General features: G+C 41.3%; 1 protein-coding gene across 1 annotated transcript in view; it reads left to right on the top strand.

Annotated features, from left to right (window-relative positions):
- hsh2d (hematopoietic SH2 domain containing) overlaps positions 1-26,069 on the top strand; it is a 54,645-nt gene extending 28,576 nt beyond the window's left edge. The window contains exons 4-6 of the mRNA XM_028816551.2: positions 37-202; positions 3,190-3,492; positions 24,198-26,069. Coding sequence (XP_028672384.1) covers positions 37-202; positions 3,190-3,492; positions 24,198-24,743 — 1,015 coding nt within the window. The 3' untranslated portion in view covers positions 24,744-26,069. The remainder of the gene's footprint in view (positions 1-36; positions 203-3,189; positions 3,493-24,197) is intronic.
- Positions 26,070-26,297: the final 228 nt, after the last annotated feature.

The following is a 26,297-nucleotide window of genomic DNA, read 5'->3' as shown; positions in this document are numbered from 1 at the left end:
CTTTAAGCCTCTTTCTGTTCCTCTTTTTTTCTACAGGACCAGTGACTGCATCCGACATTTTATGATCGATGTTCTCAATAACAGCCAGTACAAAGTGGTGGGCGAGACACAGGTTCATAGTTCACTCCAGAACTTGGTGGACTATCACAAGCAGATCCCAATTGTGCCATTCAATGAAGTTATAACCATCCCATGTGGTCAGGTGAGACATCTACATGTGTGAATTGTATCGTAGGGTGCAGGTGGTCCTACTGTTTGTCTCTTCTATTTGCTCCTCTGGTCCGTTGGTATCTTGAGTAACCATCACATTGAATTGTGGACAGGCTGCTTCCTAGAAGGCTCATGAGAGACTTATGTCCTCCTGGTAAGCCTCCCATGTAGACCTCATTTGTTCATTTCTTTCTAATGGTAGACTCTTGCAGTTTCACAACTGGAGGTCCCATAATGAACTTCTTGGCTTCTATGAACTTGCTGAGGTGGCCTGATCAGGACAAGCTGATGGTTGTTTGAAATCTTCTCCAGTTGTAGATGATCTTCCAGACAGCAGAATGATTGTCGATCTCCAGTTGTTTGGAGATCTTTTTAAATGTCTTTCCAGACTCTTAGTCATCTAGAAACGTTTTCGGCATGGGGATAACACAAACGTCAACAACAAACTAAATGTTTAAGCTTTGCATATGACAGACTCAGACAAGATCCCCCCTAATGATGTTCTGATCATTTACACCTGATCTGGTTCACCTGATTCTTATTTGAGGTATTTAGGACAGTAGGAAGAGTAGGGTGGATGTACCTTTTCTACATACGAAAGTTGCATTTATGTTTATGTAAATTATACAATAAGGTATAAAATGTAAATGTGGCCTACTGTTTATTCTGTTATATCACCTTTCTAGGTAGATACTGTTAAAGTGAAGATCAATTCTCGATACATTCACATTTGTAATGAAAGGGAAAAGAAAATTCTTTTTCACATGACGGCACGTCTGAGTAAGGGCACATTAGGCTAGAAGACTGTTTTCTTGTTTCGTACTTTGAGTACATCCTGTAATCATCCCTTTCTTGTGGTTATTATCTATCTATCTACTATATAATAAAACACTTACGATCTATGTGTCCAGTTCCTTTAGAACAGGGGTCCCCAACTCCTGTCCTGAAGGACCACAATGGCTGCAGGTTTTTGACCATTAGTTTTTGCTGCTAATTAACTCCTTTTCCTTTCATTTTAATTGACTTATTTTTAAAGATTTGTTCCCCTGAATTACTTCCTCGTTCCTCTAAATCGCTTCATTTCTTTCCTTCAATGGCACCCAAACAGAAAGGAAATATGAAGTGAGTGAGCCGACAGAAGATCAACTAAGTCAGGGCCTGAAACTCCAACCAGTTGCTTCATTAGGCGCCGAGTCTCGTTGTTAATTAAACCCGTTCTTCAATTCCATGGCTTGTTGCTGCTCTCATTGTGCAGTAGCAGACATTTCCGAAATTGTTGATTTTCTGTGTTAAAATATCAAGTGGACCTGAGCAGATCAGGATTCCCGAGACCTTCATCTTTCTTTATTTTCAGATATTGTATGATGGACACAGTTTGCTGGTCACATTTTGGCTCATTTTGTATCTCATTATTGGCTGCTGATTAAGGAAAAAGAAACAATTAAGGGGACCGTGTCTTCAAGAGCAGGTCAATTACAATTAATTCAAAAGAAGATAAGTAGCAGCAAAAACAGGTCACTGATTAAGAAAAACGGTTTAGAATGAAAACCTGCAGCCACTGTGATCCTCCAGGACCCTTTCTTTAGAACAATCTGATTGGTCAGTTTTCCTCTGGTGAAGTGAGATTGAGACACATGAGGCGGAGTAATGGGACAAACTCGAAAGACAGAAGGTAGAAAAGTGGAAAGGACGTCAGAATTGCGCTTTGAAAGCCGTGACAGAGTCCTGAAGCGGACTTTACGGGAACACGCTGGAGAGAGGGAGCACCGGTGAAGAGACATTCAGGCACGAATGCAAATACAGTAATCCCTCCTCCATCGCGGGGGTTGCGTTCCAGAGCCACCCGCGAAATAAGAAAATCCGCGAAGTAGAAACCATATGTTTATATGGTTATTTTTATATTGTCATGCTTGGGTCACAGATTTGCACAGAAACACAGGAAGTTGTAGAGAGACAGGAACGTTATTCAAACACTGCAAACAAACATTTGTCTCTTTTTCAAAAGTTTAAACTGTGCTCCATGACAAGACAGAGATGACAGTTCCGTCTCACAATTAAAAGAATGCAAACATATCTTCCTCTTCAAAGGAGTGCGCGTCAGGAGCACAGAATGTCACATAGATAGAGAAAAGCAAACAAATCAATAGGGCTGTTTGGCTTTTAAGTATGCGAAGCACCGCGGCACAAAGCTGTTGAAGGTGGCAGCTCACACCCCCTCCGTCAGGAGCAGGGAGAGAGAGAGAGAGACAGATAAAAAAATCAATACGTGCCCTTCGTGCTTTTAAGTATGCGAAGCCCCGTGCAGCATGTCGTTTCAGGAAGCAGCTGCACAAAAGATAGCAACGTGAAGATAATCTTTCAGCATTTTTAGACGAGCGTCCGTATCGTCTAGGTGTGCGAACAGCCCCCCTGCTCAATCCCCCTACATCAGGATCAGAGAAAGTCAGCGCAAGAGAGAGAGAGAGAGAAAAAAGTAAGCTGGGTAGCTTCTCAGCCATCTGCCAATAGCGTCCCTTGTATGAAATCAACTGGGCAAACCAACTGAGGAAGCATGTACCAGAAATTAAAAGACCCATTGTCCGCAGAAATCCGCGAACCAGCAAAAAATCCGCGATATATATTTAAATATGCTTACATATAAAATCCGCGATAGAGTGAAGCCGCGAAAGGAGAAGTGTGATATAGCGAGGGATCACTGTACAGAGGAAAAATGGTGAAGGTACACGTAGGGCAAGGGATAGCAAATATCTTAAAATGATTCCCGTAAATCACATTTCTAGTGCCCTTCGGTTCTCCTTGGAGTTGCTCCGCATTTAGGAATGTCTCATGAGCTCCCCCATCTGGCCACTATTATAAATGAACACTGTCTATGTTAATGTTTCTGTATTTAACTGTTTTGTTAATATAACCTTACTTTTTGTATTGATATGAGGTTTTTCTTTTTTTTTTTTGTATGATTGCAACACCTTATATTTACAGGCCAAGGGAGCTAAAGCCGATTACGAGGAGCTGCTGTTCTCTGTTCAAACAACCCCACAAAACCTGAGAAGTGAGAAAGCGCCCATCCAGTGTGATCCAAACACGGCGATATCTCCACCTCCACTGCCCAGTCGCTCATCCCCACACTTTAATTGGAGTCATCCAGGAGATGTTGCCAACGGGCACGCTCGAGACATTTCACCTTCTCTACCTGTGAACAGTCAGCCTTTCATCCCCGGGAAGAGCCTCTACCCATGTCTAAGTTTGGAGCTGGGCAGCCCGAGCTTCACTGCGGACGACAATGTGAGTGCAGCCTGTTTAAAATGGAAACCATGTAACATTCAATTTATAGTATCCTTACAATGTGAAAATAACAGTACGTTACTTTTTTTTTTTTTTTAATTTTATTGATTTTATTGTAATCAGATAACATTCCATACAAATAGATCAATTCTTACAAAAATAAGATCGAAAACAAATACAATACAATACAATTTATTTTTTGTATAGCCCAAAATCACACAAGAAGTGCCGCAATGGGCTTTAACAGGCCTTGCCTCTTGACAGCCCCCCAGCCTTGATTCTCTAAGAAGACAAGGGAAAACTCCCAAAAAAAACCTTGTAGGAAAAAATGGGAGAAACCTTGGGAAAGGAAGTTCAAAGAGCCCTTTCCAGGTAGGTTGGGCATGCAGTGGGTGTCAAAAGAAAGGGGTCAATACAATACAATACAATACACAGAACAGAACAAATCCTTAATACAGTACAAAAAAAACAACTTTTAGAAGTACGGAGCAGAATTTATCCAAATCTTCTTATGTGATATCATCTACTGTTAGAGTCCTGGAGACCTCATCCATCAAGCTGCCTCCCCCATTTGGCCATTCCATGGCTGAAACAGCACTGGGCCAGCCAATCCAATGAAAGGACCCCTCTTTTCCACGATTCCTGCGATCCTCCATCAGGGATGACTTTACCTTAGGCAGGCAAAACAACTTGGCAGGTGGGCCGTGGCACCAAGTGCCACATTTGAGTACCAAAAACAGAAACAGAATAGGTGAGGGTTAGTAACAAATTCTAACTATCATGTTACTTCTGTTTTAGTGCTAATGACTAACAACAGAGATGCAGTCTGTACAGTTAATCAGCAGCTGTAGTCAGGGTGTGCTAAACTGAAGTAGTGAGTCTTCAGCCGGGATTTAAAAGCTGAGACAGAAGGGGCATCTCTTATAGTAGCAGGCAGACCAGTCCACAGTTTAGGGGCCCTGTAACTAAAAACTCGACCTCCCACTGTTATTTTATTAATCCTTGGAATCATAAGCAGACCAACATCTTGAGATCTTATGTGTGCTTTGGTTTGTAAGTCATGATAAGTTCCGACAAGTAAGCCAGTCCTTGGCCATTTAATGCTTTATATGTTAAAAGGAGGACTTTGAAATCTGCCCTAAACTTAACCGGGAGCCAGTGTAAGGATTTAAGGACTGGAGTTATGTGTTCGTATTTTCTTGTTCTTGTAATAATAATAATAATAATAAATCAACCTCCAACCCTAAGAAAGAGAGCATGGCTGGCAAAGTAAAACTTAAAGCAAGTAAAAATAAGTATAGGGTGGTCCAGATCTAATTATGCACTTTTCATTATGCTAAAACTTATTAAGTTTATTACATAGAGAATTCACAGCACCTGTCCTGCACATAGAGATTTCACTTAAAATTCTTTTTGTTGCACCTGCCCTGCATTCCAAAATGGTGGGGAGACAGTTGTCGGTTGAACAGTTGCATAATTAGAGCTGGACCACCCTGTAGATAGATGAATTCATAAGTCAGTCAGTTTCCAACCTGCTATATCCTAACACAGGGTCACGGGCGTCTGCTGGAGCCAGTCCCAGCCAACGCAGTGGGCAAGGCAGGAACAAATTCTGCAGAGCACACACACACACACCCACCAAACACACACTAGGGACAATTTAGGATCGCCAATGAACCTAACCCGCATGTCCTTGGACTTTGGGAGGAAACCCAGACAGACACGGGGAGAACATGCAAACTCCACGCAGGGAGGACCCGGGAAGTGAACCCAGGTCCCCTAACTGTGAGGCAGCAGTGCTACCCACTGCATCCCCGAATTCATAAGTGAATAAAGAAAAATGGAGAAGAAAAAGAAAAGGGAGAGAATTTGCTTCCTCAGGGCTTTAAATGCTTGTTCTAAAATGTTATTGATGAGATCCTGCCAGGTTTCTGAACAGATCCTCTAAGTGAGAATTTGATTTTTTCCAGTTTCAAATAATAAATAACATCAGTTACCAACTGACTTAACATTAACATTTCACAAATTGAATCTCACATGTATGTTCAAGCAGTGCATAGGATTAAGCTAAAAGTGCAATGCATTTTATTATGACATGCTTTACAAAGTACATTCCAACAGGTGGTGTATGGCAAACTTCAACACTGAATACACCCAGCTGGGTCTACCTGCTGGAGGGAAAGAAAGAAAGAAAGAAAGAAAGAAAGAAAGAAAGAAAGAAAGAAAGAAAGAAAGAAAGATGGGGATTAATAAAGTATCTATCTAAGGGGAAATTCAGAAAGAAAGAAACTGCTTTATTTATATAATGCTCATCACATTTTTTTTCTATTTACTTTTTCCTTTGTTAAGTTATACTTTCAGTTTTCAGTTTGTCTGATGTTGCAATTATAGAGAGACTGTCCTTGCAGCCTGTGGAATGAGGCAGAGTTGTATTTGGGGTGGAGCTGAATGTTTAGGGCGGGGCTGGATGTTGGGGTAGATTCTAATTTGCCATATTACATTACATCCATGCCCAAGTTTTTTCACACATTTAACATATCAAACTTATAAAGCTGTAGTTAAGGTCTGGGGTTGCAGTCTGTGACTCAAACACACACACACATACTGTATATATAGAAGGGGACGAGACCTTTTACTCTGCTGGAATCCCAGCCCTTCCAGGCAGGTGAAGCAAGTGCATTGAGAAGAGTGGAGATGGCATTGAGAAATGACGAGATCAGCTTTGTTAAGGTTTGTTGCATTTTCTAATAAATCCCATTTTCTAACTTTAGCTTAACTCCCCCTCATATTATGTATATATCTTTACATATTCTTTACAAATGAGATGAGTTAGGATTCTTCCAGTTGAGCAACATAAATCGACGTGCCAATAGTGTAGTAAAGCCCATCACAGTTTGTTTGTTCTTCTCCACTTTAAGCCCCTCTGTGAGCCCACCAAACACAGCTGTTAGTGGATTAGGAGGGATTGTGACACCAAGGCTGTCTGTAAGGCACTTAAAGATTTGGGTCCAGAATGATGTTAATTTGGCGTAGGCCCAAAACATCTGGCCCAGTAAAGCTGGAGCTCAACTGCAACATTCGCAGGTTGGATTTTGCCCTGGAAACATTTTGGACAATTTTAAATGAGACAGATGAGCTCGATATATAATTTTGAGTTGAATAATTGTATGCTTTGTGAATATGGAGCTCGAGTAAATTCTCTGCATTGCTGCCTTCCACTTCTTTTCTGAGATGTTGAGTGAGAGATCCTTTGTCCTCTTGGATCTTTGAAAGGGAGGGACTGTAAAATAGTTTTATATATTACGGAGATGCTGTCTGAGTCCTCAAAACTGATTTAATGTTTTTTCCAGCATAGAGGGAGGTTGGAGGTGAGGAAAATTGGACAGGTTCTGTTTAACAAAGTTTGTGCTTTGAAGGTAGTGAAAGAAATGTGTTGCTGGAAAGTTAAATTTGGAGTGTAATTGTTCGTTGGGTGTGAAGACGTTGTCTATGTACAGATCTCTAAGTGATTTAATGCCAAATGTTTTCCAGATATTAAAAACTGCATACGTTTGCGAGGGTTGAAAAAGGTGGTTGTCGTGCAGAGGTGCCACAGATAAAAGATTCTCTATCTTAGAATACTTCCTACATAACAGTACATTACTAAACAATACAATGTTTACATAAATAAAGACAAAGAGTAATTTTAAGACAGGATCAAACAGAAGTGCATCTGAATGATGATAGTGATATAAAATCCGGTTAATGTAGTGACTGATATTTGAGTGGTTGGCAATGGAAGAATGGAAAACAAACAACTCCAGTTCATTTTGAACATGTTTATAATTTTCACGCTTTTACCATTTCCCACCCACCATGTTTTTCCATTTTCTTTAATGGGCGCTGCCATTTAACATTCTTTCTTAACAGTTGTGATGTCCTTTGCTTTCGTATGACTCCTGGATGTCACAAAGCATGACATTACAACTGTCCGCGTGTGACGATGCAGGTTCTGCTCCACGCTCCCATCTTCCTTCTGGGAGCCCTTGAACCCGACACCGTTGGTAATGTCACCGATGAGCTTGGCAGTGAGGCACAACAATGCAAGGGGTTGGTGCAAAAATGCAAAGTGCCTTTATTTAAAAACAAACAAAAAAAAAAAAAAACAGTGTCCAATTAAATAGTGCAGTGCTTCACAAATCCGTCACTAAATAAATAATCCATAAAAACAAATGAAAGAGTGGAGGTTAAAATCCAAAAAAAAAAAACCTTTTAAAAACAACGAGGTTAAAACAATGGCTGGAAGCTGTCCTTTTAAAATCTTTCTACTGGTGACTCCCCTGTTTCTCCCGTCCAGGCTATGCACCTACCTGCAGCTCCATTCTCCCTTCTGATCTGGAGGCTTCCCAATCCCTGGCTTCGGTTCAGCTCTCTCCAGACCGAGACTTGGGTTCCCCCAACGGCCAGGATGCTCACGCTGGGGAATCCACCTCCCAAGCCTCCCGACTTCCGTTGTCTTCTGTGGTGAACCATCTGGTCACTCCCGCTCCTCACAATGCTCAGCGGGAGTGACCACTACCAACTGCCCTAGGTGTCGGCCAAACACCCCACTAGGGCTTACCGTCCAGCTGCCTGCGAGCGCTCTACTCGCTCTCACTCACGCACCGGCTTTCTCCTCGCTGATTCCTGCCGCCTTCTTCTCCTGCAACCTCCGTCTCTCTCTTTTCTTTTTGTCTTCCTGCTAGCCTCTTTGCGCTTCGATTTATCACAGGGACGTGGATCAGCTGTGCCAATCAGCAGCCCTCCAGGAACAATTACGGATGCGGACGACTCCTCACATGTGTACTTACTGTAAGTGAGAATCGCCTGCATCACGAATTCCCCAGGAACCACTCCCGCCACACTACCACTACAAAGTGTGGCGATTATTTATTTAAAAAGTGGCCTTTGACATGAGCTGTGGACCTGCTATACCACACAGCTCTGGATATGAGCAGAATAAAGCAGATGTATAAAACAGATTTGTACAGAGCACAGTGACATACAGTGGTATGAAAAACTATTTGCCCCCTTCCTGATTTCTTATTCTTTTGCATGTTTGTCACACAAAATGTTTCTGATCATCAAACACATTTAACCATTAGTCAAATATAACACAAGTAAACACAAAATGCAGTTTTTAAATGATGGTGTTTATTATTTAGGGAGAAAAAAAATCCAAACCTACATGGCCCTGTGTGAAAAAGTAATTGCCCCCTTGTTAAAAAATAACCTAACTGTGGTGTATCACACCTGAGTTCAATTTCCGCAGCCACCCCCAGGCCTGATTACTGCCACACCTGTTTCAATCAAGAAATCACTTAAATAGGAGCTGCCTGACACAGAGAAGTAGACCAAAAGCACCTCAAAAGCTAGACATCATGCCAAGATCCAAAGAAATTCAGGAACAAATTAGAACAGAAGTAATTGAGATCTATCAGTCTGGTAAAGGTTATAAAGCCATTTCTAAAGCTTTGGGACTCCAGCGAACCACAGTGAGAGCCATTATCCACAAATGGCAAAAACATGGAACAGTGGTGAACCTTCCCAGGAGTGGCCGGCCGACCAAAATTACCCCAAGAGCGCAGAGACAACTCATCCGAGAGGTCACAAAAGACCCCAGGACAACGTCTAAAGAACTGCAGGCCTCACTTGCCTCAATTAAGGTCAGTGTTCACGACTCCACCATAAGAAAGAGACTGGGCAAAAACGGCCTGCATGGCAGATTTCCAAGACGCAAACCACTGTTAAGCAAAAAGAACATTAGGGCTCGTCTCAATTTTGCTAAGAAACATCTCAATGATTTCCAAGACTTTTGGGAAAATACCTTGTGGACTGATGAGTCAAAAGTTGAACTTTTTGGAAGGCAAATGTCCCGTTACATCTGGCATAAAAGGAACACAGCATTTCAGAAAAAGAACATCATACCAACAGTAAAATATGGTGCTGGTAGTGTGATGGTCTGGGGTTGTTTTGCTGCTTCAGGACCTGGAAGGCTTGCTGTGATAGATGGAACCATGAATTCTACTGTCTACCAAAAAATCCTGAAGGAGAATGTCCGGCCATCTGTTCGTCAACTCAAGCTGAAGCGATCTTGGGTGCTGCAACAGGACAATGACCCAAAACACACCAGCAAATCCACCTCTGAATGGCTGAAGAAAAACAAAATGAAGACTTTGGAGTGGCCTAGTCAAAGTCCTGACCTGAATCCAATTGAGATGCTATGGCATGACCTTAAAAAGGTGGTTCATGCTAGAAAACCCTCAAATAAAGCTGAATTACAACAATTTTGCAAAGATGAGTGGGCCAAAATTCCTCCAGAGCGCTGTAAAAGACTCATTGCAAGTTATCGCAAATGCTTGATTGCAGTTATTGCTGCTAAGGGTGGCCCAACCAGTTATTAGGTTGAGGGGGCAATTACTTTTTCACACAGGGCCATGTAGGTTTGGATTTTTTTTTCTCCCTAAATAATAAACACCATCATTTACAAACTGCATTTTGTGTTTACTTGTGTTATATTTGACTAATGGTTAAATGTGTTTGATGATCAGAAACATTTTGTGTGACAAACATGCAAAAGAATAAGAAATCAGGAAGGGGGCAAATAGTTTTTCACACCACTGTATTAAACTTAGGCTTACACCAACCCAACCTCAAAATCCAAGGTGGCTGCACCATGCATCAAGAGAAGTGAAACCTGCAGTACTATACTGTCTGTTTGTGTCTCCTTAAATCAGTCGTACACACAGTACTGTCCAACGTCTGTATCTGGATGTGCAAAATACAGCATTGTTATCAACATGTTTAGCAGCTGTCTATATTCTAAACGAGCAAGCACAACAGGTTTTCCTGGAGGCATCTGTATTAGTTTACCAAATGTTTTACTTTAATGCGGTCAGCTCGGGTATGACGTCATTCCCAGCTCAGATATCCGACATCCAAGGTAAATGGAATGCAGCATTAGTTACTTGGAAATTATGCTGCTGGGATTAAATAGGCTGATATCTAACAAAGCACAAGGACCGGTTAACATTTATCTTTGAGTGCTTAAGGAAGTCCACAACTGAATATATACCCTTGAATCTGTCCATTCATAATGAATGGAGGCCAGAAAATATTATCCTGTTGTAAAAAGAGGGGGATCAGACAGATCCAAGTAACAATAGGCCAGTGAGCTTAACGTGCATCCTGGGTAAATGAACGGAAGCAACTATTAAGGAAAAGACCGAGCAGTACACGTCTAGAACAGGAGTTTTAGCAAACATTCAAATGGGTTCAGACGAAGAAGGTTGTGCTTCATTAATATGCTGGAATTCTATGAGGAAGCAATCAAAACAGACAATAAGAGAGGTGCAGACGATATCATTGTGTTCCAAAGAATTACTTACAAACGCTTGAACTCACTGCAGTTTTTTTTTTGTCCGGCTTCCTGATTCACTAGTATGACAAAAAAAAAAAAACCACATACGATAAAACTGTTCAACTCGTCTTATTCCAGACATCGAGATTTTTCGGGTTCCCCCCTATTCTTGGTCCTCCAGACCTGGTAACCCTCATTTTTCAGGCCATTTTTGTAGCATATTTTGTGCAGGAAATTATACCCTCATGATAAAGAGGAAACCAAAAGGTGTCTTCGACAAAAATGATCAGAAGGACTTGACGCTGTGCCCAGCGCATTAAGTGACTCCCATTGGGATACAAGGAGTCAAACCTCCAGAAAATGGGGATTAGTAATATAGGCCTGTCGAGTGTCGTTTTTATGCTATTTTCAGGTTGCTGATCACAAATAAGAAAATATTACCGGTGGTCCTAAGCCCTCTAAGAGCCGCTCGCAGAAGGTTAAAAATGTTGTCAAACACAATCACGTGAGGGGTCATTTCAGACGATTTTAAGGTCAGTGATTACAAATGTGATGTTATTTTTGATCTTTGATCCTTTACTAGGCGTCCAGCCCTCTATACACCTTTGCTGTAGGGTGAAAAAAATGACAAATTTCTAAGACAAACTAGAGAAAAGCCAAGCAAAATGACACCTTTTATTGGCTAACTAAAAAAGATTACAATATATCTTTTTAGTTAGCCAATAAAAGGTGTCATTTTGCTTGGCTTTTCTCTACATTCATAATGGCTAACACGGTACAACACCCTAGTACTAAGACAAACTAGAATATTCATACTTTAAACATGTGAGTTGAAGCCCAGATTTTAATATTCAAATATCTAACGCAACTGTTCTTATTTATTATGCACTTCTACCTCATAAAGTAAACCATTACACTTCTTATTAGCACCTCAAATTAGGGTGGCTTACACTTATTTGGACTTTTTTTTTCTTGATTTTTGAGAAGGCTTATTATAAGGTATGACATGAAATGTTAGTTATCAAACTAAAAGAAGTGGGAATTCACGAAGCGGCTTGTAGGTGGGTACAAAATTGACTCAAGCCAGGAAGTAAAGGGTTATGGTGAGGGGGGCTTTTTTCAGAATCCCGTGATGTTAAAAGTGGTGTAAATGGTTTGGACAAGAATATAATCAATAAGCTTGTTAAGTCTGCAGAGGATACCAAAGGGTAGGGTAGGCGATGTTGAATTTCTCTGGAAATGAGGACATTTGGGTCGAAAAATGAGGACTTTGGAGGACGCCTTCCCTTGTGATAGCATAATATGCCTTTATACTGTCTTATCCATCCAACAACCTGCTATATCCTAACTACAGGGTCATGGGGGTCAGCTGGAGCCAATCCCAGCCAACATAAGGCACAAGGCAGGAAACAAACCCCGGGCAGGGCACGCACACACACCAAGCACACACTAGGGACAATTTAGGATCGCCAATGCACCTAACCTGCATGTCTTTGGACTGTGGGAGGAAACTCACACAGACACGGGGAGAACATGCAAACTCCACACAGGGAAGACCCGGGAAGCAAAGCCAGGTCTACTAACTGCGAGGCAGCAACACTACCCACTGCGCCACTGTGCTGCCTATACTGTCTTATGCTTTTTTAAACCATAGTTTAGCAGCAGTTTATCACTATAATTATAATGTCTGTTTTTTTTTTTTCACCTGTATTATTATCATTCTTTAATTTAATATTATTTATTGTATCAGTATGCTGCTGCTGAAGAATGTGAATTTCCCATTGGGATTAATAAAGTATCTATCTATCTATCTATCTATCTATCTATCTATCTATCTATCTATCTATCTATCTATCTATCTATCTATCTATCTATCTATCTATCTATCTATGACAACTCCAATCCCAGTCACTGGCAAACTAATAACCCATTAAATATTTTGAATACGTCAAGCCTCTTAAATTAACAGACGTCATTCCTTCCATTCTTATTTGGATATCTTAACTGTCGTAAACCTGTAAAAAATGATACACATGGTAAATTCACTCCTAGTAAAATACAAATAATTTTACTCTTTTCAATTTGGTTTATTTGCATTTATCCACATTCTTTTATATTTTTCCACTGAAGCTATTTTTCTCAGTAAATCTGGGTTCTTGGATAAATGTGAATAGAAATCTTTACATAGCACGCTACTGAAATTGAATCTTGGGTGCATCAGCCCCTTCATTGAATCTGTCCTGCCCTTTCGAAAACACAGAGATTTGCTGTTCAAGTCGTCTTTTCGGCCCTACAGGTGGCGCAGTGGTAGTGCTGATGCTTTGCAGTAAGGAGATTGTGGGTTCGCTTCCCGGGTCCTCCCTGTGTGGAGAGTGGAGTGCTTTGAGTAGTGAGAAAAGCGCTATATAAATGTAAAGAATTATTATCCTCTTTAATAAAATCCCTTTGTGCGTCCATGTGTCCGCGTCTGTCTTCTGGTGAAGTGCGCATGCGTAGGGCACGGTGCGACGCTTCAAAGGCCGCCTGACGCGTCACACAAGACAGAGAGGGCAGGACCTATAAAATATCGCGCGGCTGATCCAATCGGATTTCGGTAAATGAGGTAAGACCTAAAACATAACGCACGAAAAATCCAACCGGGTACTGAGACGCGGAGACCAGCTTCCCCAGAGAGGCGGGATTAGTATTTGTTGTTGTGCAAGTGTTCACTCTGAGGATGTCAGATATGCGATTAACAAACTTGGCCCGACAAAGTGTAAAGTGTTTTCCTAAATATACGAATTTTCATGATATTACAATAGGATGACTTTTAAAAGTAGATTTATTTTCGCGCACATAAAATCCGTTGCTGGGGAGACGCCATACATACAATAATCAGCTGCATGCCAGCACAGATTAAAATACTTGCTGGAGAGACGTATTACTGTGAGAGAAAATTAAAGGCACACAATACAGTGACGCATATTACAGCCACATACAAGCCAGGATTACTGTAACAGAAAATAGACGGTCCTTTGCCATTTAATATAGACTGTACCTACTAATGTTTATGCACTACTATTCTAGCGCCCGTTACTGTAATGGGCTTAATGTCTAGTTCTTATTATAATGTGTATTCTTGAATTTATGTAAATAAAAGAATAATGATAATATTCTTAAATTACTTGAAGAAATGACTTCTTACTTGATCAACTGGTAACTTAAAAGATATACAGTATCTCACAAAAGTGAGTACACCCCTCACATTTTTGTAAATATTTTATTATATCTTTTCATGGGACAACACTGAAGATGACACTTTACTACGATGTAAAGTAATCAGCGTACAGCTTGTATCACAGTGTAAATCTGCTGTCCCCTCAAAATAACTCAACACACAGCCATTAATGTCTAAACCGCTGGCAACAAAAGTGAGTGCAGTGCACCCCTAAGTGAAAAATGTCCAAATTGTGCCCAATCAGCCATTTTCCCTCCCCGGTGTCATGTGACTCATTAGCCTTACGAGATCTCAGGTGTGTTAAATTTGGTGTTCTCGCTGTCACACTCTCTCATACTGGTTGCTGGAAGTTCAACATGGCACCTCATAGCAAAGAACTCTCTGAGGATCTCGAAAAAAGAATTGTCGCTCCACATAAAGATGGCCTCGGCTATAAGAAGATTGGCAACACCCTGTAACTGAGCCGCAGCACGGTGGCCAGGACCATACAGCAGGTTAACAGGACAAGTTCCGGTCAGAACAGGCCTCTCCATGGTCAACCAAAGAAGTTGAGTGCCACGTGCACAGCGTCATATTCAGAGGTGGTCTTTTAAAAATAGACGTGTGAGTGCTGCCAGCATTGCTGCAGAGGTTGAAGGGGTGGGGGGGCATCGTCAGCCTGTCAATGCTCAGACCGTACGCCCACCGCACACTGCATCAAATTGGTCTGCATGGCTGTCGTCCCAGAAGGAAGCCTCATCTAAAGATGATGCACAAGAAAGCCTGCAAACATTTTACTGAAGACAAGCAGACTAAGGACATGGATTACTGGAACATGTGGTCTGATGAGACCAAGATCAACTTATTTGGTTCAGATGGTGTCAAGCGTGTGTGGCGGTAACCAGGTGAAGAGTACAAAGACGAGTGTGTCTTGCTTACAGTCAAGCATGGTGGTGGGAGTGTCATGGTTTGGGGCTGCATGAGTGCTGCTGGCACTGGGGAGCTACAGTTCATTGAGGGAACCATGAATGCCAACATGTACTGAGACATACTGAAGAACAGGCCTGATTCCCTCCCTTCGGAAACTGGGCCAACATGATAACGACCCCAAACACACCTCCAAGACCACCACTGCCTTGCTAAAGAAACGGAGGGTAAAGGTGCTGGACTGGCCAAGCATGTCTCCAGACCTAAACCCAATTGAGCATCTGTGGGGCCTCCTCAAATGGAAAGTGGAGGAGCGCAAGGTCTCTAACATCCACCAGCTCCGTGATGTCGTCATGGAGGAGTGGAAGAAGATTCCAGTGGCAACCTGTGCAGCTCCAGTGAACTCCATGCCCAAGAGAGTTAAGGCAGTGCTGCAAAATGATGGTGGGCACACAAAATATTGACACTTTGGGCACAATTTGGACATTTTTCACTTAGGGGTGTGCTCACTTTTGTTGCCAGCGGTTTAGATATTAATGGCTGTGTGTTGAGTTATTTTGAGGGGACGGCACATTTACACTGTGATTCAAGATCCACACGGCCTACTTTATATTGGAGCAAAGTGTCATATCTTCAGTGTTGTCCCATGAAAAGATAGAATCAAATATTTACAAAAATGTGAGGGGTGTACTCACTTTTGTGAGATACTGTAAATGATAGAATGAATGTGTGATTTTTTTTAATTAACTTGAACTTTAATGGTTGACTCATTCATTTACAATTATAAATCAATTTTGGAATAACAGGTAGTAATAACAATATTTTCCATTAAAATATTACAAAGCAGTACTTACTTGCACTTAATTACGACGGACTGTACCTGGATATATGAAATTTCTTGTTTAACCAAGCTGCTTAAAGAAGAATCGAAAATAAGATCTCATATAGAAAATGTGAAATTATAATTTCGATTTCGAAAAAATTCACTTAGTTACAGTGAATTAGGATTACAACCAATTAAGGAAAGAAACAACATTTATAATGGACCGTCTGCTCGCCAAGAAGATAAAGCCGAGTTCAAAAGATGAAGTGAAAAAGCCAAGTTGGGCAGACGTCGACTATTCTCGTCAATATCTGCGTTGTTTACCGATGGAATGGAAATGAAGATTCTGGGGAAAAAAATGCTGATCAGTGTACGGCTTTCAGTTTTTTACCAATGATAAGGATATGGAGATTTTCAAATTTTAGCAGCCAAAATTCCGGACATTTTCAAAATTTTATAAATTTCTCCTGGACAGTCCATGGCGTATTAAAAATGAGGACATGTCTGGGAAAATGATGACGGTTGACAGCCCTAACATTGTTACAGAGGGACTTGGACAGCATACAGGCTTGGGCAGATTTGTGGAAGATGAAATTTAATATCAGTAAATGTAAAGAATCACACATAGGATGTAGAATTTATGTGAATTTCCCCTTGGGGATTAATAAAGTATCTATCTATCTATCTATCTATCTATCTATCTATCTATCTATCTATCTATCTATCTATCTATCTATCTATCTATCTATCTATCTATCTATCTATCTATCATATAGTGCCTTCTCTATCTATCTATCTATCTATCTATCTATCTATCTATCTATCTATCTATCTATCTATCTATCTATCTATCTATCTATCTATCATATAGTGCCTTTTCTTTCTATCTATCTATCTAGAAATGTTAGATCTGAATACACAACAGGAGGTCTGAAACTTGAAATTGCACCTTATAAGAAGGATTTAGGAGTTGTAGTGGACTCATCACTATCTAAGTCTACTATGTACACAGCGTACTGAAACAATCAAGAAAGCCAGTAGGATGGTAGGTTACGTCTCCCAATGTGTGGAATCCAAGTCAAGTTAAGCTTTATAACACACTGGTGAGGCCTCACTTTGGAGTCCTGTGTTCAGTTTTGGTCTCCATTTTGCAAAAAGGACATAGCAGCACTAGAGAAAGTCCAGAGGAGAGCAACTAACAGGCTGATTCTGGGACTAAGAAGTATGAGCTATTGAAGAAGAGATTGAAGGAGTTGAACTTTTTCAGTTTAAACAAACTAAGATTAAGAGGGGAAATGATTGAAGTGTTTAAAATTATGAAATAATTAGTACAGTGGATCCCAGTTGTTACTTTAAAATAATTTCTGGAAACAAGAACATGGAGACATGCTTGTAAACTTCTTAGGGACAGATTTTCTTTTTGCAAAGAACCACAGACGCATGGAAAAAAAATACTAAGTGGTGTGGTGGAGGGCAGGATGTTAGGACCCTTCAGAACTTGACTAGATGTTTTTTTGGACAATCCAGGTGATTAGGGTGGACAAGCTTGTTGGGCTGAATGGCCTGTTCATGTCACATTTTTTTCTAAAGTTCTAATGTATAGAGTAAGGGTGTGCAGCTCTGATCCTGGAGGCCCACAGTAGCTGCAGACTTTCATTCTAACCTTTTTCTTAATTAATGACCTGTTTTTGCTGCTAATGAATGACTTTTCCCTTCATTTTAACTTACTTGCTATTTAAGATTTAAACCCCTCAATTGTTTCTTTTATTTAGTAATTAGGGCGTTCCCCCCTGCTTGCTTCACTCGCCAGCCACTTCGCTCTCCAGCCACTTCACATTTCTGCCACTCGCTTTATGAAGAGGGGGGCTGAACGCATGCTAAGGAGACGCGGTCGCTCCTCTGAAACCCCCTCTTAAACTGTTATTAATGGGAAACAAATGCAGTTTTTTTTAACCTCCTCTTTGCTCGATCAGCTGCTGGCTTACTGCTGCCGTGCGGTGTGATCTGCATCTTGCGTGGCGCTTCAAACATTTAAAAGCCTATACAGCAGCTCTCCTACTCTTTGTCTTTTATTTCTGGCCCCAGGTGTGGTTAAATCTTTTGGCACAAAGTCCCGTCTCGCAAGACATGAGTTCTTGATATTTTTTAGTTTATAATTTAAAAACGGAATAAGAATCTGAAAATCTAACAACATCACATTAAAGTTCGATAAATTCTGAAAAGAATGATAACAAACATATATATGTAGGTTTTAAAATAAGCCCGATGTAAAGCGTGACAAAACACGTAACATAAAAACATTACTGTTGTAATTTTAGGCTTAGGATTTTATATAGAGAGAGTAGATTACAAGGCAAACAATAATGAGATTCAAAATGAGTCAACACATCACCAGCTAACCCGTTGTCCATCAAACAATTCATGATAATAAAGAAAGATGAAGATCTCAGTAATGTTGATCTTTTCAGGTCCACAAAACATCTTGATGGTGCTTTCTGCTATGGCAGAGTGAGATTACCAACATGCCATAGAATTATAAAACAAATGAAATTAACAATGAAAATCACCTTCTAATTATGGAAACGGTTGGAGTGGAATTGTTTGGAGTTTAAAGCCCCCGGCTTAGCAGGTCATCTGTTGGCTCACTTCACATCTCGTGTTTATTTGGCTCCCATTTAAGGAAAAAAAGAAGCAATTCAGAGGATTGTTAAATAATTAAAATGATGGTAGAAGAAGTCAAATTGGTTACCGATTAAGAAAGTGGTAGGAAGGAAATCCTGCAGCCACTGTGGCCATCCAAGGTCGGAGTTGGACACCCATGGTATGGAGAGTCCCTCTTAAGGCCTCATAAAACACCAGATATCCAAAGTTTTCAAAACATTTACTGTTCAAAAGCAATAAAGATGATTAAACATAAGGAAGAAATACATAGAAACAAATCAATAAGCACGAATCCACAAATCCTTCCCAGACAGGTGTCAGCCTCTGAAGGCATCATGTAGGATGACTTGATTACACGTCCTCAAGTTAAACTGCCTTCACTTTTATGCTCCGTCTCACATCCTCCTTCTGCTCTTTTATCAGCTGTTTTGCTCCCACCCAAGAGATCCTATTGAGACCCTGCCGTTCTCTCTAATTTCAGTGACCATTATCAGCGGATGGCCATTTATCTATTGTTGTTGGATCTTTCTGGGATGACTTCCTTGATCTGTGGATTTTTTGTAAAGTCATAAGGCCACCAGACCACGGGGATGGCTGTGATGCAAAGACTGTATTTTCTGTACCCTTTTTTTCTCATTTTTTTCCTTTAAAATTTTCAACCACCCAAAACTGCTCCTGGCTTTAACTCTTTGAAGGTGAATGTCGACTTTTATCGAAATTCAAGGGTAGAGGACAGTAATCAGCTGTAAAACAGCGACAAAACTCACCGTTACGTTTTAGTTTGACTCTCTTTGCTAGAAGGAAAGTTAAGCTTTGTTGATTTGACCTCGACTCCCTGGGTGTGCGTAGTGAAGTGAAGAAAAAACAATCTCTAAAATGGCATCGACATCTGGCTGAAAGACCAAAGCAAATGCGGCAAGCAAAATACCCCGTGGACGACGTTTTGCGTATTCTCACGTGCAATGGAAAAACCTGCCATTTTTTTCAGACTTGAGTTCGTTTTGTTTTTGGAGTTACTACTGTAGGTCTTTCCTGATGTTATAAAGTAGTGGTGATGGCCAAATATGTCTTCATTCCAGTCACAGCACGATGGAAGACGATAGTATGTACACAGTATTTGACATACTGCAAGAGAAAAGCCAAACAAAATGACACCTTTTACTGGCTAACTAAAAATATTACAATATGCAAGCTTTCAAGGCAACTCAGGCCCCTTCTTCAGGCAAGATGTAATCAAGACAAAAACCTAGCAACTCCACTGACCGCCTACCAATGAAAACGTCAGATTATGATCATGTGATTTAAATGCTGCAACTGCCTAATTTAAATGGAAGGTGTTTTTGATTTATGAAGAAAAAAAACAATATTGTGTACGTGAAGCTCAGGAAAAATGAAACCAAGAGATCGTTAATTATAGGGGCGACATCATTTTCCCAATTTGCCAAAAACTTGAAAAATGTGACATACAAGGGTTTTTTTACGGTTGGTGGGAATTATTGCTGAAACAGACGCTGATTTGTTGGACTCCAACTTTGATACAAGTGATCTGGTGATGGAAAATGAAAGTGAGGTACCCCAGCTGATCGTGGTGCTGAACTCTTTTGTGCAGCTGATTTGCCTACAGCATCGTTTGCCTGGGAAGACCGCCACTTACGATGACAAGAGGTACAAACTAGATTGTGTCACATTGTGACCGTCACTGCTGCGTGAAGATAGCCGGGCAGCTGGCCCACCGTGCATTTCTGCTGGCCATCGAGCTGCCCCCATACAGCCGCTACTGCTAGAGGCGCCGAACAGGCAATGACAGCAGCCACAGCATTCAGCAATAGACGTTTTATGTTGATTTATGCGTGACTTATGCATTGTGTGCTCATCAGAAAACTGGGATTTTTGGAAAAAATATCCAGCCCTCAAAGAACTAATGTTGTGCTTAACCCTAAGCCTAACCTTAACCCTAATCCTAACCCTAAAGTAGGGCCTTACTGAGCCTCTTCTGAGAGAATTTGTCCACATTTCCACTGTGAATTTCCTACTGGGCTCACTATTCTCGGATTTGTGGTGCTCATTATATGGTTATCACCTCGGAGCGAAATAGCAGCCTGACCCATACAATGTTAAGTGAGGTATGTTCCTGGAGGGCTTTCTCTCGTTTTAGCCAGTTCCTGATGATCAGCTGTCCTTGACGTGACGCACTCTTCCTGGTTTTCGAGGCTTTGTCATCGTCTAAGTTTCAGTTACACCCTATGGCTGGGAAATTCCATAGAAAGCTGTAGTGTTTAGGGTTTGATGAGCACTCATTTTAAATAAGAATCACTTCTGGGGACTGTTCTATAAACAGATAAGCTAGACATGGGAATGCTGGTAAAGATGATATTCGTTAATTTATAACATTAGCAATTGTAACATTTCAAAATAGCTCTTAAAATGATACAGTATGTGTAAAAAAAACTAAAAGATCCTGTTCTCACCGTGTCATACCAATCAGTTCAGGAACTGCTGGGTAAGCCTGAATAAATCAAAACATCTACTCTACCTCCTGCCCTCTTGTGAAATATTTGTGTCTGAAAAACAAAAAAGTAATGTTATTAAATTTATCTGAATTAGAACAGAGGTGGCCAAGTCCGGTCCTGGAGGGCCACCGTGGCTGCAGGTTTTCATTCTGACCCTTTTTTTTAAATGAGTGCCCTGATTGTGCTGCTAATTAACTTCTTGTGAAATGCTTTTTTAAGATTTATTCCCCTGAACGTCTTCATCGAATGCTTCCCGTGATACAGTATGATGGTGCAGCTCTGAAGCACTTTCGGTGGCCCCCATGGGACCCAACAAGAATGTCCCCCGGGACTACAATACCCAATATGCCTTGTGGGCACCCATGCAGGGATCCGAGCCTGTGCTGCCTACAATCTAGTGTCCTGGTGGAGACAAAGCCCTGTGTAAGCTGTCTCCCTTTGTCCTTCCATCTTGAGGGTGTCCTGGTTGGGTACGGATGCTATCCATCCCTCACAACTGTTATGGGGTTTTGATAAAAGAAAAGCATGAAAAATAAGCAGTAATATCTATGCACACTAGAAACAGAACAAAACTCTATAAAAAATATTGATTATTAGATACAGTGCAGTCTTTGGAAACTGCAACACATCTGGTGCAATTTATTGGTTAAAGGGAACAATCTTCATCCAGTATCGGAGTATGGGTATAGCTATACTTCTACAGTTTCATTTATAGCATTGGATGATAAAAATAATATAAAATCTAAAAAAAATAAAAAAGAGATTCTGTCTTAATTCTTATATCCCCACATTTTCTCCTAAAATGACAGGCCTGAGAATACCGTATATACTCGCAGATAAGTTGGGACTTATCTGGTATTTTATAATGTCAGTCACATAAGTCGAATGTGGAAAACTCACGTTGTTGGTCTAAGAGATTACGGTATGCTAGCGTCCACCTGAGAGAGTAACCACGGAGCACACGGCCTTTTGTTTTCTATGTATTGTGCCTACGTGACCACACAGTAATACCTGCAGTATTCCAAAGCGACGTTCGCACTGTTTTGTGTTTTGTGTATCTCACACTCTCGTACACCTTTATAGTAAGAGCGTCACTCATCTACGATGGAGCGTTCGATCAGAAGAAAATATGAAGCTGGTTTTAAATTAAAAGTCGTTAAAGTGGAGAAAGAAATTGGCAAAATTCGAGGTGTCTGAGAAACTGATGCGAGATTGGAGGAGGAAAGAAGATGTAAAAAAAAAAATGTAAGCGTCGCATTTTTGAATAAGGGGGGGCAGCACAGTGGTGCAATGGGTAGCGCTGCTGCTTCGCAGTTAGGAGACCTGGGTTCGCTTCCCGGGTCCTCCCTGCGTGGAGTTTGCATGTTCTCCCCGTGTCTGTGTGGGTTTCCTCCGGGTGCTCCAGTTTCCTCCCACTGTCCAAAGACATGCAGGTTAGATTAATTGGCGATTCTAAATTGTCCCTAGTGTGTGCTTGGTGTGTGGGTGTGTGCGTGCCCTGCGGTGGGCTAGCACCCTGCCTGGGGTTTGTTTCCTCCAGCAGTCCCCCGTGACCCTGTAGTTAAGATATAGCGGGTTGGATAATGGATGGATGGATAGATTTTTAAATGGGTGTATAAGTCGGGGTCCGATTTTATAATTATAATTTCAAGACACTACTTATACATGAGTATATACGGTACTTCCCACTTTTTTGTTGTGAATTTCCCCTTGGGATTAATAAAGTATCTATCTATCTATCTATCTATCTATCTATCTATCTATCTATCTATCTATCTATCTATCTATCTATCTATCTATCTATCTATCTATCTATCTATCTATCTATCTATCTATCTACTTCAGAAGTGAAATAACTGGCCTGTCATTACTGGAACATCAAATATACTGTTTGATGTGTGAGTCCCTGTCTTGCACCCCAAAATACGAGGCTGAGTCTCAGTACTTTAGCAAAACCAGCTTTGTTCTGCTTGAAACAGGAACAGCAGGATCTACCGCTCTCCTATACACAGACACAGCAATCAGGCAGGGTCGTGGCCAAGTAATACTGTTTCCCTGCTTATAGCACTATCGCGATTGGCTCGGATTTGCTTTAGTGGTGAGTCGCTGCAGCACCTGGAGCCTGCGGTTGTCCCGGCAAGGGATAAGCTGTCTTCCACGGATGCGGCTATCGTGCCTTGGGACGCTCTTCAGCATGTTGTCCCGTTGGAGTTTAGAAACCTTACAATTGCAGCACAAAACAATTAAAAAAAATTGGCTCTAAATGCCTCCTTTTTTTTTAAATTTAGCAACAGTCATAGAATTTTTAAATTTGTTACAAACACCCATTCTATCACATTTGTGAAGTTATCTGTCAGGTTCTGGTAAAAAAAAAAAAAAAAAAATTGACCGTCCTGTGTGACCAAGTAACAGGCCGAGAGGAACAAAAGGACACCAAAAAGAAAGGTTGAGGCACCAGGTAGGTGACCCCCATTTAATTGATAAAGCAAAAATAATTAAACACTGCCCAGGGCACAAAAGAAAGGTGGCTTGTTCAGCCTTGCGCAAAATGTTCATGAAAAGCCCTGTCCTCAATAAGGGTTCGGGTTCAAGTGGGGGACACCCACTCTTAAGGTGTCTGAGTCATAAGGGGTGGGGCCCAACTCTGGCGATGTGGGAGGAGTTCTCTGTAGCCTTCTTGTTGCTACTGCAGTTTGGAAGTGAAGAGACAGTTAGCGGCAGCGCTCCCTCTCATCCCGGAGTGGTATTGCACACCTCTTTAGAGCCAGGAAGGTGGGTCCTCCAGGCACACATGCGTGACACCTGCTTTAATTCTCAGAATAATAAAGCTTTATTTTGGGGTACGGAAACGGTGTACAGAATTAACCTCCTGCCGTTAGACATGCTGTGCCATGCTACCCATTTAGAACATTATGTGCTTCAATTTATTTGATCCCAGTTTGTATTTTCCCGTGAGATGATGCAAGTCTCCACAGTGCACAGTATGTGTGTGTACCTGAGATTTAGTCATGGTGATAGCCATTTGTTTCCACCAGAAAATTACCCGAATTTATATAGCAGCTGATTGGGTAGACATTTTACTAAACTGATAAACTTGACAGATTTTTAGAGTTCATATTTTTTAGAATCTTTCTTCTGGCCATAAGCTGCTGGTTGGGGTAGGGGAGGGAGTTTTGACGTAATGTTTAACCCAGTCGTCTTTTATTTCAGGCTCTCAACAGACCCCAACCTCCACCCCGAAACAGACCACTGATGATGAAGTCCAAAAGTGTGGAGCAGTTAGATGTCCAGGGTCCAGCGCTGCCCCCGAGAAATTTGAAACCTCTGTTTGGATCCAATTCCGACATGACCCCAGGCCTTCTGCGTAAGGACCTCAAACCACCCAATTTCCTCAACCTAATCCAAATTAAAAAAAAACTCCACAAGAAGAAAGAACCCATAAACAGCCCACTTCCTGGAATTCCACCATGTCCAGCCCGAGGTGCTCCACCCAAAGTGCCACAGGCCCGTATGACTAACAGATGCCCACTGGAAGAATGTGAAGATGGAGGAAGGCCTCAGTATGGGCCTGCTGAGGATGGGTTTGGGAATGACTGCCCTCCAAAAGCGAAGAGAACGATTGAATTTTCTCCTGATAATTCTGATTACGGGGCTGGCGTCGTACATCTGTGTGCCAATCCAGAGGAGCAATCGGACCCGGACCATCTACCTCTGGAGTACCTGCAACCGCCGCCCTACGCCCCGGGCTACTACTGAACGTCGGGAGTCGATGCTGAGAGGCCGGGTGGACGAGTTCCACTTTGAAAGACTTGAGTTGTAGCATCTAGGAGTGGTTTTAATTGTAGGACATCTTTACAGAAATGTAGAAACAAATCATTTAATATTTGGAAATGTATAAACTTATTTAACAAAAACTGCTGAGATTAAAATTATGTTTCAGGAACAGCTCAGAGGTGTTTCAACAGCATGGCCACCACCTTCGTGGGAACTCAGGCCTGCATCAGTGTGACTGCTGAAGAACATTCTGGTGTGGAACTCTTGATGACTGAAGCCCTGAGTCTTCTTTCACAGGACAGGAGGGATTGTCCAGCTGTCCCGTTTCAATGAGGATTTACATCCTGCAGTGGCCATTCCTAATGGCAGGCCAGTTGCTTTTGTCTGCACACTTTTGTTTTTCTGTTTTAATTTATTGAGTCTTGTATCTACTGCGGCTCCTCCTATAGACATCCATACAGTAGCTATAGACCAGGAGTACTTAAAAATTTTACTATGAAGACTCAAATAAGCAAACTTAAATCCAAGAAGAAGTTTATCTCCCTAAACACAGCAGAGCAATACCATAAAACTCAGTTTACGTTTTTGTTCATTCAATTATGTTCCTTGAAGAGAACAGTGGACAGCAAACATATCTACTATATAATAAAACACTAAAGTCTGTGTGTCCAGTCCCTCAAAGCAATCTGATTGGTCTGTTTAGCTTTGGTGTGATTGGTCAGTTTGACAAAAGAGGAAGTGTGAGAGTGTGAGACGCACAAGAATTAGTAAAGATGCACACTGAGAGAGTCGCCTTTCAAAGATGGAAATTATAAAACTGGATAAGAGGTGAGAAAGGCCTCACTACAAAAATACAGATGGAGTCGTAGAATTGCACTCAGAAGAGGGAGCAGAGGGGAAGAGGCATTAGGAAAGGTGTAAGAGAGAGTCACCTTCGGAGACACAAAGTCAAAAACCTTGGAAACGATCTGAGAAGCAGGCTTTACGGGAATGTGTGCAAGAGAAGTGAAGACACGTTAGTGAAGGAGTAAGAGGCATGCTGAGAGTCGCCTTCAAAGACAAAGTAATAACACTGGACAGGAGGCGAGAATGGTGCCTCGAAAATACTGATGGAGTCTGAGAAGTAGGCTTTACAGGAACACACTCAAAAACGGGAGACGTTCAGACACACGTGAATACCGAGGAAAGGTTGCTGAAGGCACACGCAGAGCAAGAGATGGAAAACATTATTAAAATTAATCTATTTACTATCTTTGACAGGTACTGTGGATAGTTGTTAATAAAACAATAAATATTCAAGTCCAGGAATAGACCTCTGATGTACTGTTGTGAAATAAAGTACGAAAGACGACAAAAAAGGTTTGAGGTGGACACCTCGTATACTTGAAGCTTGGTTCAAAAATCAAAGCAAACAACGATATCTCTTTACAGAATTGAGTCGAGAACAGAACCGATTTGTAACAAACAAAATAGCATTTTTAAAGCCTGGTGAAGGAAGTGATGTGATTGGGTCTAGAACCGGAAGTGATGTCATCA

The sequence above is a fragment of the Erpetoichthys calabaricus genome, chromosome 12 (assembly GCF_900747795.2).
Source record: "Erpetoichthys calabaricus chromosome 12, fErpCal1.3, whole genome shotgun sequence".
Lineage (NCBI taxonomy): Eukaryota > Metazoa > Chordata > Cladistia > Polypteriformes > Polypteridae > Erpetoichthys > Erpetoichthys calabaricus.
Note: the sequence above shows the minus strand (reverse complement) of the source record. Positions and strands in the feature narration are given on the sequence as shown.